The sequence below is a fragment of the Schistocerca americana genome, chromosome 5 (assembly GCF_021461395.2).
Source record: "Schistocerca americana isolate TAMUIC-IGC-003095 chromosome 5, iqSchAmer2.1, whole genome shotgun sequence".
Taxonomy (NCBI): Eukaryota; Metazoa; Arthropoda; class Insecta; order Orthoptera; family Acrididae; genus Schistocerca; species Schistocerca americana.
In genome coordinates, this window is record NC_060123.1 from 181061760 (window position 1) to 181074353 (window position 12594).

At 40.4% G+C, this 12594-nt stretch overlaps 1 protein-coding gene across 1 annotated transcript in view; it reads right to left on the reverse strand.

The window, feature by feature from the left end:
- Window positions 1–219: 219 nt before the first annotated feature.
- LOC124615949 (5-hydroxytryptamine receptor 3A-like) overlaps window positions 220–12594 on the reverse strand; it is a 126155-nt gene continuing 113780 nt past the window's right edge. The window contains exon 9 of the mRNA XM_047144149.1: window positions 220–797. Coding sequence (XP_047000105.1) covers window positions 666–797 — 132 coding nt within the window. The 3' untranslated portion in view covers window positions 220–665. The remainder of the gene's footprint in view (window positions 798–12594) is intronic.

Here is a 12594-nt window from a genome sequence, read left to right on the forward strand (position 1 = left end):
GTTAAGATAACAGGGAATGGCTTCCATGGTACCAGAGGTAGCTTCAGAGGGCAAAAACTGTAGAGGAAGACAGAGATTTGAATACATTCAGCAAATAATTGAGGACTTAGGTTGCAAGTGGTTCTCTGAGATGAAGAGGTTGGCAGAGGAGAGGAATTTGTGGCAGGCTGCATCAAACCAGTCAGAAGGCTGATTAAAAAAAAGGAAATTAAACGTAAATACATTTTGAAAATTATGTCTTTATTTTAATACGAAACCTTACCAACTTTTTACTGGCCCAGAGGTGTAGCTCTGTATTTCCCGAAAAGCAAATACATACAAAACACGACGATTATAATATAGTGTTCTTGTTTAATTTAAAAGATAAATTTAGCATTAAAAAACTTCCAATTAAGTTACTCTCCGTGGTTCACGTACTGTTCAATAGTGTCAAACGTAAAACCTTCATTATTGATTAAGTAGCTAGTCTGACTTACACCACTGTGTTTCTCAGCCGTCCCTGTGAAGCTGAATGAATAGGCGATATACGCATTTTGTATTTTTTATTGTAGTTTTAGTAACAGCAGATACACGGCAGTGGTTATTGCCGCAGTGTTGGACGGCCGTGTTCACTGCTGGAGCGGAGAGGCGACAGGTGGAAAGACGCCGGCCGCGCCCGGAGTCCGCTAGGGCACCAGAGCGACCAGCAGCGCGAGGCAGGTGAAGCAGTAGGCGCAGAAGCAGCAGCGGTCCACCAGCGACGACAGCTGCCGCCACACTGCCGAGCCGCGCGACTGCCGCCGCCCGCCGCTCTCCTCCTGCCAGCAGACGGAGTCCCATTCTCTTAAAATTGTTCATTACTGCTGACACATAAGGGTAGTCATCACTAAAAAGTCACAGTCCCACTACCGAAATCGTGGTGCTGTAACGACTTTGGACTGGTTCAGCAAAGCACTGGAGCATATACTGAGGTGACGAAAGTCAAGGGATAGCGATACCTCATACACAGATGACGGTAGTGTCACGTTCGCAAGGTATAAAAGTACAGTGCATTGGCGGAGATGTGACCTGTGGAAGACTTCCTGCATCCTCTTATTCCCAAAACCCAACAAACCCCCTTCCGTCGCCTCTTCCTATCGTCCCATCTGCCTCACCTCCATCTTCAGTAAGGTCTTCGAATCCATCCTCTCCCACCGTATCCATCAGCACTTTAATCAACACCACCTCCTCGCCCTTACCCAGTGTGGCTTCCCAACCTCCTTCCAACTCCTTAATCTCCTTCACCTTCTCTCCCTCCTGCTTAACTCCCGTCGCTCCGCCATCATTGTTTCTCTCGATCTCCAAAATGCCTCTGACCGTGTATGGCATCCTGGTCTCCTCTTTAAACTCCAAACCTACGCCCTGCCGATCAATTTTGTCCATCTGGTCGCTTCCCTCCTCTCGCGCCGTCCTTCCTATGTCACCCTCCACAACAATAACTCCCGTATCTTTTATCCCACTGCTGGTGTACCCCAGGGCTCTGTCCTTTCCCCTCTCCTTTATTTCTTGTATACAGCTGATATGCCCAAGCCACCCCCACCTGTCCACCTTCTCCAGTATGCTGATGACACCGCCTTCCTGGCTCTCTGTCCTACCCTTCAACGGTCCCAGTGCACCTTCCAAGTGATCCTTCATTGAGCTGTCAATAGCACTTATTAAATTTTCCAAGCCTACGAAACATTCCCTGATATTCTGAATGTTTCCTTTCATAGCGACTACATAACATTAACTCAAACGCCTCGCGAAATTTTACGCAGACTATTAACCTGGAGAGGGTAAGGCTACTCCACTTGCTCGTTATGTTTCCTCACTGACTCCCTGCATACACTGTCGAGCTGGGTATTGTTCACTTTACCAAGCACAGAGAAATCAATGTTCGCATTTTTGTGTACGTGAGAGTTATCACGCTTGTTTATTTTTTCGAAGAAATGTACAAGGTCCGTAACACCTGTATTAGTCCATGAATTAATTTCCTGGGCTGACAACCAGACACGAAAAACAATTAGTGCATTTCTTACTTTGCACCCACATAGCCACGTCTGCTTACTGTACACTTTTTTATTAAGCGTTTTCTAACATTCTGCGTGGTGTCTGTCTGTTCTATATCGTGTCTCCCTACCACTTTCGCACAACGACGCTCTGAGCGTGTTTTTTTAGGGAATTGACTAGTTTGAATCTGGGACCTGTTGCTGGTAAGGAGACGCCAGACCACACATGACATGTAGAATTCAGAAGAGTTCAGTGAGACTAGCGATGATATAATCAAATACTTAATGATTTCAGCGTCAGCTCCACTGCACTCCCTGTAAAAGAATCTTAATACTAACTAAATTTAGTGGAAGGGGTTCAAGGCTTTCCTATTTTTAGTTAGCTGGTAAAATAACGTCGAAAAAGCAGTTAAGTTTACCATTGGAAATTTTATTCTACTCACAAAGCATTGTTTATAAATTGCACTATTAATAAAAGGAAACGTTTTAATACAGGATGGTAAAAACCAACTGCGTTCAACAAAAATGTGAACGAATATTCCCTGAATGGGTTTCCATGTTCTACAATGGATCGAAGGATGACCTATGCCATATCACATCTATAGTCTAGGTTTAAATTAAGTTTCACAAAAGAGAAAACTATCAAAATGGTCTACAGTGACCCTCAATTATCTTTAATTACTTATCTAACTTGTCGTAAATTACAGTGCCTGATGTGGCTTCTCAATAACTATATAACAGAAAAATCATCGCGATTCAGATTTTTACTTCAAGTGGCAAATGTGAACACCATGAGCTTTAATTGACGATCGACACTAGTATTACGCAAAAAGGGGGTGTAACAGATGAGACTTCTGCAGTTCTGAGTGAAGCTTTATCCGCTGTTATGTGACATTGCGTGCGTTCATTACCTTGTCGGTGTTCGTCAGGGGGCGGCGAGCAGCACAGCTCTGCTCACCTCGCTGTCTCCGAAGCAACTTCTACCTAACTTCTCCTTACTACCATTTACCGAAGTTGGTTTAAAAAAAACTAACTGGCTGTGTTTTCATCTGACCAATCAGGGTCTCAATGTTAACCTTAAGCTCCACCTACAAAAATTCTGTCCATCCAATGAGAAACGTTATACTTTTCGTGGTGGGGCAATGTTTTTAAAGTTTGCAACGTAACAGAGACGCGAAAAAGTCTCACGCTAAAACTTGCAGCTGGTGTGGTCCTTAGCGTTATCGTACGATCTATACTGTTCTTCTGGAGGGCTCAATCTTTTAACATGTGCTGGGGTGGTCCTGATGTAACAGAGACGCAAAAAAGTCTCACGCTAAAAACTTGCGGGTGATGTGGCCCTTTTTGTGTTATCGTAAGATCTATACTGTTCTTCTGGAGGGCTCTAGCTTTTGACATAGGCTGGGGGGTGGTCCTAACGTAACAGAGACGTGAAAAAGTCTTACGCTAAAACTTGCGGGTGGTGTGGTCCTAGCGGTTACCTGGCGACGTGGGTGTCCATCCGTCCCTTATTGCAGGGCTTTCTAACTTAACACGGTTCTGCTCTTGGCTTCTGTTCTCGTTTCTCCCCTCGGAACTGCGTCTGTCTCACGGTGGGAAGGTATGACATGCATTTAGGCATTCTTGTGTTAGTCTGTGGTATTCCATTTGCTAACTCGTTACTCGTATTACTTTGGTTAATTTAATGTGACGATTTATTCGGAGCTATGTGACATACTACTGGATTTTCTTATCATGTCAGGGTTTTCATGGAACGTATTGGATTTGCCTGACACCTTACATATCACCACCCTTTGAACTTAATTTTTGTACTGAAGTTAGGCAATGATTGAATCGTTGTCTAAGTGATTCAAAAATTATTCCGTTGTCTAAATTTTGTTGCCTACTGTTCAGCCACGTTATTCTGTTCTATGCTAGTTTGTATTACTAATTTAAATTTTTATATTCTTCCACATTATAATTAAAATTACAAGAGAAGAATATTTTTATGCTATTATTAATTTTTAATTATTTTCTTTCTTTATTTAAGTGTGAAGTTTGTTTTTTAAGAAGTTTGTTATCGAAAGTGAGGAGGCTTTCACATCGATTTTCTTAGAAATATATTTTTTTTATAAATGTAGTAATTAAGTAAAATCTATTCCTAACACATTTTCTAAATATCATGTACAAGTAAAATATTTTTGTTTCTTGACACTCATTTCAACATTTTTACTCTAACAAATAAGAATTATATCCAAGAATTGCTTTGACAAAGCAATATACATATACAAGTATTGAGACATTATCCTAACAAATGGTACAAATGTTAAAAAAAGGGAAAACATCCAACAAGATAATTTTTTATTCTTTGTTTTTATAAGAAGAAAATAAGTAAAATATAGTTATTCTTTTATTTTTATGAGGAGAAAATGAGTGGCATATAGTTTTAGTGTTTATTATGCCTTACTTTTGTTCTTTATATACTGTCCATTTCAGAACTAATGACTTATTTTTATCGATAGTCTATTTTTTACTTAAGTCCATAGTCAATGACTGTTATTTTGTAGTTTATTAGCTGTCTGGTGTGCTTAACTTATTTAGTTTTTCGCACATTTCTTTTGCACAATTCCTACATCACATAATTTGATTTCACACATTCACACAATCCTATGAATGCTTAAGCAGGTTGGCGAATGTTTTGCACGAAGGTGATGGACTTGAGCGAGATGGATGTGGGCAAGTATTTGATCTACAGCTTCGTTCGTCGTTCCCTGTTGGCTTTGCAAGTGTGTGTTGCTGTTGAGGTCCCATAATGAAATAGAGCTGTGAGTGCAGAATTTCGTGGTTTGCTGGCTTTGTATGCATAGAAGTCATCGTTATGTGTCGCTGAAAGAGGTCGTTTTTCGTTGTAGTACTTCACAGACGACTGGTTTACAATAGGATAGGGATTTGGGAAGGTATGTCGTCTATTCTTCACCCATCTTCTTTCTTGGTCTCAATCTTGCGAATCTTCAACTTCTGTTCTTCCTGCTTTTTCTCTGCTTCTTACTTGATTCTTGGTTCTTCTCTGGGCAGGATATGGAAATATTTATTGATAACTAGCCACTTTGAAGTTCTCCTCCTAGTAACAGTTTGATAAATGGTTTCGACATGTCATATCTACTTTGTGGACATTTTCTTCAGTTTCGTGCATCAGCGTGCTGTTTAATAGTGGTAGTGTGACTTTTACACATATTTTTTTGCCAGTGGCGGCTTGCCCAAGCGGTCTTCTCGTCGGGCCGTTTTTTGCTCGCTCCGCTGAGTGGGGGTGCTCGGAGACCCTTCTGGCGTTCGGTATTTGCTTGTCAGTCCCTGCACTAGTCCCTTCAGCAGTAGATTTACAAGTGCACTTTGTTGGTCTCACTGTCCTTTCCCTTCTCTCGACACTTCTGCCTTGTAGGAATCGTGTCTTGCTAATTACATCCTTTTCTTTCTTGGTACTTCTCGCGTTGCAACTTGTGGGTTGTTGCATCTCGTCCTTGCTGGAGTTTTTAGAATGGTTCTTACAAAAAGTTTTACTTATAATCATTTAACGTATGTCTAGTACCTACATTGTTTTACGCCTTCTTAAAAGCTTTACAAATTTCAGAGCCCTTTCCATGCTACAATTCTAAGATATTTTAAGCCTTAACTTCTACAAAAATCCTCAAATTCGTTTTTTTTATTTTTTGTGTAGTGTCGTGGTGTATAGCATTTTAGTATTTCATGCTGTTAGACTATCTACGCTTTATCCCTTCACCTTAATCTATGGTACTATTGGTGTTATTTTTGTTTTTGTTTTTATTGAAACTACTTTCTTTTTCCCACCTTCCTCTCTCTTCATTCTTCTTTCTCCTGACGATCTTATCTGCAACATAATCTTGAAATATTGTGCTGATTATTTACCAGTAATAAAATTAATCTTCAAACTTGTACTGAAAGTGTTTAATACTGCCAGTCTTAGGTAAAAATACCTCTGCTTTATCTCGTAAAATACCCTCTAATTCTCTTTTACTGTGTTCCGAAATACGTTGAACTTATTGCGATTTTTTGTCGATTTCTTTATGGACTTCTAACATGATTGAGGCGATTCCCCCTTTTGTGCATACCATTCTAATTCTTCATCCTCTTTATCTCGCATCATTCTTAAGTGTTTGTTTATAACTGGTATTTCTTCTAATTTTAGGTTTTGCTCAAAGAGAAGTGTGACATTCCCGAATGTTACGCTACCTTTCCCCATATCTATTGTCGCTCGTCTCTCATTTAAAAAATCTGCACCTATAATCAAATCCACAGTTAGTTTAGGTATAATCACGAAGTTGCCTTCGATCTTTTGACCTTGACACGAAAGAGTTAACCTTGTTTGTCTCGTAACTTCCGCAGCATTGTTTCTAATAGGACCTCTTACTTTAATCTTACGTGTTTTCAGAACTGGCAATTCCTCATTGGCATTACACTGCATGAATAAATTTTCTGAGATTGCAGTCAGTTCACTTCCGCTATCAATTACAATATTGACTGGGATATGCTTTACCATGGCCTTCACAATTGGTTGAATCTGAAAGGGTTGGTTCTGTTCTTCTTCTTCTTGCATCAACGAATCCTCCACTGAATCATACATGAGTCTTTTCAGGAATTTCCCTTGTGAATTCGAACTTTCTGTAGGATAAGCTTCGACTGGTACTTCTCTCTCTTTTATTTGCTCTTCACTATTTCTTCCATCATTTACGCTTTCTTCAACATCCTCTACTTTTTCCTCATCCTCGTCTATCTTCTCCTTCTTCGTCGCTACTTCCACATAATCGCATCTAAATGCTCTAATTATCGCTTCATAACTTCCTTCATTATATACGTTGGGTTGTGTGCCCACTCGCAACTTATTTTCAACTTCTGTCGACTGCGCATTATCCTCATTGAATTCGCATTCCCTGGTTTCCATCTCAAATAACTCTGCAATAGTCATTACTTCGTCCTTTCCTCTTACATTCGTTGTGCATGCCTCTGGTAATTCATCTTCCTCGTCAGTATTCTCCCAATTAATTTCGTCCCAACACGATATTGTTATTTTCTTGTCTTCGTTTTCATCTGGTCCCTGCGGATTTGTTTCTTCCTTCTTCTCTTCTCGAGATAAGATTTTTACTTCTTTGTTAAAGGTGCTGCAATTGTCCTGGGTCGGTGCGTCATTCTCTTTGGCATGGGCGCTTAGCTGTCAATTCGAACGTTTATCGGCGTTTGGTGGTCTTACCTCCACCTCTTCCATCTGTATTTTCTTTTCTTGTTCAGCTTGTTGATAGTGGTTTCTTTGTTGATAATTTGTCGGTCTATTGGTTCTCCAGTACCCGTTCCGGTTGTCGTTATTCCCTCTCTAATAGTTGTTGCCGTTCCTGGGTGAATTATAGTTATTGCCATATTCTCTTCTAAATCCATAACCGGTTCTTTGTTGAAATATATTGTCGTTTCTTGGTGCGAAGTTATCACATGGTTCGTAATTATTGTTTCTTCGTACTGTGTCTTGTGGATTCCACTGCTTTTTGCTTTCGTTTTCACGTGCGCTTCGTCTTTTTCTTGCGTCATCTTCCGAAAATTTGAACTCTACTTCCCTTAGAATACCTTTAAATGCTTCGACATCATTGCCTCCGCGACCTACTAATGATTGCTGGTGTTTCAATGGTAGCTTCATCGCGCATAATTTAATCAACTCTCCGTCACTGTATGGTATATCTAAGCATTGATTTTTCTTTGCCATTAATTCGAAAAATTTCACAGGACTCTTCTCTCCTGAATTTTCAAAATATGGGTTCTGTAATAATTCGTACTTCACTCTGTTCTGTGCTTCGCTGGACCAATATCGTGAGAGAAACTTCTCTCTGAAATCTTCGTACGATCAGCATGTCGCTGCAACGTTCTGCATGGTTTCTGCGACTGTTCCTGACATGTGTGCACATGTTGTTGTTGTTGTTGTGGTCTTCAGTCCTGAGACTGGTTTGATGCAGCTCTCCATGCTACTCTATCCTGTGCAAGCTTCTTCATCTCCCAGTACCTACTGCAACCTACATCCTTCTGAATCTGCTTAGTGTATTGATCTCTTGGTATCCCTCTACGATTTTTACCCTCCACGCTGCCCTCCAATGCTAAATTTGTGATCCCTTGATGCCTCCAAACATGTCCTACCAACCTATCCCTTCTTCTAGTCAAGTTGTGCCACAAACTTCTCTTCTCCCCAATCCTATTCAATACCTCCTCATTAGTTACGTGATCTACCCACCTTATCTTCAGCATTCTTCTGTAGCACCACATTTCGAAAGCTTCTATTCTCTTCTTGTCCAAACTGGTTATCGTCCATGTTTCACCTCCATACATGGCTACACTCCATACAAATACTTTCAGAAACGACTTCCTGACATTTAAATCTATACTCGATGTTAACAAATTTCCCTTCTTCAGAAACGATTTCCTTGCCATTGTCTACATTTTATATGCTCTCTACTTCGACCATCATCAGTTATTTTACTCCCTAAATAGCAAAACTCCTTTACTACTTTAAGTGTCTCATTTCCTAATCTAATCCCCTCAGCATCACCCGATTTAATTTGACTACATTCCATTATCCTCGTTTTGCTTTTGTTGATGTTCATCTTATATCCTCCTTTCAAAACACTGTCCATTCCGTTCAACTGCTCTTCCAAGTCCTTTGCTGTCTCTGACAGAATTACAATGTCATCGGCGAACCTCAAAGTTTTTACTTCTTCTCCATGAAATTTAATACCTACTCCGAATTTTTCTTTTGTTTCCTTTACTGCTTGCTCAATATACAGATTGAATAACATCGAGGAGAGGCTACAACCCTGTCTCACTCCTTTCCCAACCACTGCTTCCCCTTCATGCCCCTCGACTCTTATAACTGCCATCTGGTTTCTGTACAAATTGTAAATAGCCTTTCGCTCCTTGTATTTTACCCCTGCCACCTTCAGAATTTGAAAGAGAGTATTCCAGTTAACGTTGTCAAAAGCTTTCTCTAAGTCTACAAATGCTAGAAACGTAGGTTTGCCTTTTCTTAATCTTTCTTCTAAGATAAGTCGTAAGGTTAGTATTGCCTCACGTGTTCCAAGATTTTTACGGAATCCAAATTGATCTTCCCCGAGGTCCGCTTCTACCAGTTTTTCCATTTGTCTGTAAAGAATTCGCGTTAGTATTTTGCAGCTGTGACGTATTAAACTGATAGTTCGGTAATTTTCACATCTGTCAACACCTGCTTTCATTGGGATTGGAATTATTATATTCTTCTTGAAGTCTGTGGGTATTTCGCCTGTCTCATACCTCTTGCTCACCAGATGGTAGAGTGCACATATAAAGTGTAATTTGTGTGCTAGCGGCCAGTGTTCTGGTGATCCTATTCGGAATTGATCAATAAAAGTTCGTGGATGTAATGAGTTTCCTTCTCGAAAGTGTTGAAATTTTCTGACTGTGAGGAAATGATCGTTGTCGTACTTCGTCATAGTTCCATATGAAATTCGCGATTCTTCGCCACTTTTATTTCTGATCATTTCTCCCGTCGTTCTTTCCGGTTGTGGTAGATCCATTGGATATTGTCCACTGTACGCAATAATTTTCTTCCATCGGTTGTGAACGTGTAGCTGAATACATTGCACTGTACTCTTCGCGACCTGGCTTTCCATTGTCAGGTATTGGTTCGGTATCTTGTCTGGCTAACCTTGCTGCTTCATTGCACGATCCAAACTGTCTTGAACATACATTTGTGGTTCCGCATGTGTTTGTGATGCCGTTTGTTCATCAAGAATTTCGAAACGTGTTTGTTGCTGTGCAGGCGGTCTGATTTTACGTATGTTACTTTCCGCCTATGATTGGAATCGCAAATGTGTAATATCTTCGTTAATTGCTTGTTTTCCCGGTGCTGTTACAGATACGGATGTGGTTGCAGACTCTGTGCTTGTTCAATCCTGTTCACTACGCTCTTCAATGGTTTGCAACAACTCTGTTCGCAATTTATGAAATTGTTGCTTCGTTTGCGCTTCTATTTTGACTATGCGGTTATCATATCTTTTCAGCGCTGCTTTTGTGATACGTTTGTGTAGCACACTGTTTTCAACAATTTCACGCGCTGTACCTGCTGCTTGTCTAGTAATTACGTTTATCTGTTTCTCTAGTTTCTTGACTTCTCCCTGGGTGTTGTTACGTAATGTTTTGATCTCGTCCTGAATGTCATTACGCAATGTTTGTACGTCCACTTGTACCTTGTCAATGTCTGTTCTCAATTGATTGTGACCTGTTATTAAGTTTCCTATCACTTCTCGAGATTCTTTTGCCTCGTCCTCGATATGACTTAGGTGTAACTGAACTTTTTTATTTTGTTCTTCAATCTCACGCATTTGTCTCGTGATTTCTGCAATTTGGTTCGTCGTTTCTGCATTCTGAATTTTAATTTGGTTCGCAATTTCTTTATTTTGTCTTGACATGGTTTCCGTCATTAATTGTAATAATTCTGCCAGATTGGTGGGTCCTATTGCGTTTTCTTCCGACGTCCTACGATCTGTGTTTTCGCCCAAGTGTTGGTTTGCGACCGATTGCATTGATCTGTGCGGTGACACGTTTCTGCTCGAATTTCTTGTAGTCTGTGGTGAGGGAGCTCTGATTACTTGTACTATGGGTTCTACGTATTCAAGACGCAAGTTAGAAACCTCATCGACTGTCTCTCTACTTTCCTGCTCCTTTGTCGTATGCTGACTTATGTTTTCTATGCCTTGACGTACATTATCCTCGTTATGGTGCGTTATATGTCCTATTTCTCGCGATACTGCTTCGTCTGTTGTACTGTCCTCTATTCTCTGTCCATTTTCATGCTGGGTCTCTACCTCAATTCGGTCAAGGTCTCGATCTGCCATTGCTAATCTTTCCGAATCCCTTATTTTCTGTTTTAAAAGCAATTCACGCGCTCTACTTCGCGTCAACATGCGCTCATACCATCTCACGCGCTTCATAAACTTTTTGCACACACGACTTGACAATCATTCACTTACTTGTTGGGTCAGAACCAACTTGTCAACGATGGATCCGCCACCTGTGTGCTTGCATTAGAGAGAAAACTTAATTGTAACAATATTAAAATTCATAACTTAATTATGCTATCGTCTCTGCTAGAATGTCTCTATTGTATACTTTCTTACTATCTATCGCTACAGCTACTGTTTTCGACTATTTATAACGTTCAAAAACAATTTTTTTTTTATTACGAAAATTTTTCAACAGGATATTTTTCTGACCTAGTTAGGCATGTGGTCGACCTTCAATCATGGTATTTTACCATCCTGGCAGGGTCGCCATTTTCAAACATTCTGCGTGGTGTCTGTTTGTTCTATATCGTGTCACCCTACCACTTTCGCACAACGACGCTCTGAGTGTGTTTTTTAGGGAATTGACTAGTTTGAACCTGGGACCTGTTGCTGGTAAGGATACGCCAGACCACACATGACATGTAGAATTCAGAAGAGTTCAGTGAGACTAGCGATGATATAACCAAATACTTAATGATTTCAGTGTCAGCTCCACTGCACTCCCTGTAAAAGAATCTTAATACTAACTAAATTTAGTGGAAGGGGTTCAAGGCTTTCCTATTTTCAGTTAGCTGGTAAAATAACGTCGAAAAAGCAGTTAAGTTTACCATTGGAAATTTTATTCTACTCACAAAACATTGTTTATAAATTGCACTATTGATAAAAGGAAATGTTTTAATACAGAATGGTAAAAACCAACTGCGTTCAACAAAAATGTGAACGAATATCCCCTGAATGGGTTTCCAAGTTCTACAATGGATCGAAGGATGACCTATGCCATATCACATCTATAGTCTAGGTTTAAATTAAGTTTCACAAAAGAGAAAACTATCAAAATGGTCTACAGTGACCCTCAATTATCTTTAATTACTTATCTAACTTGTCGTAAATTACAGTGCCTGATGTGGCTTCTCAATAACTATATAACAGAAAAATCATCGCGATTCAGATTTTTACTTCAAGTGGCAAATGTGAACACCATGAGCTTTAATTGACGATCGACACTAGTATTACGCAAAAAGGGGGTGTAACAGATGAGACTTCTGCAGTTCTGAGTGAAGCTTTATGCGCTGTTAGGCGGCATCGCGTGCGTTCATTACCTTGTCGGTGTTCGTCAGGGGGCAGCGGGCAGCACAGCTCCGCTCACCTCACCGTTGGTTGGTTTGTGGGATTAAAGGGACCAGACTGCAACGGTCATCGGTCCCTACCTCGCCGTCTCCGAAGCAACTTCTACCTAACTTCTCCTTACTACCATTTACCGAAGTTGGTTTAGAAAAAACTATCTGGCCGTGTTTTCATCTGACCAATCAGGGTCTCAATGTTAACCTTAAGCTCCGCCTACAAAAATTCTGTCTATCCAATGAGAAACGTTATACTTTTCGTGGTGGGGCAATGTTTTTAAAGTTTGGAACGTAACAGAGACGCGAAAAAGTCCCACGCTAAAACTTGCAGCTGTTGTGGCCCTTTTTGTGTTATCGTAAAATCTGTACTGTTCTTCTGGAGGGCTCTAGCTTTTAACATGG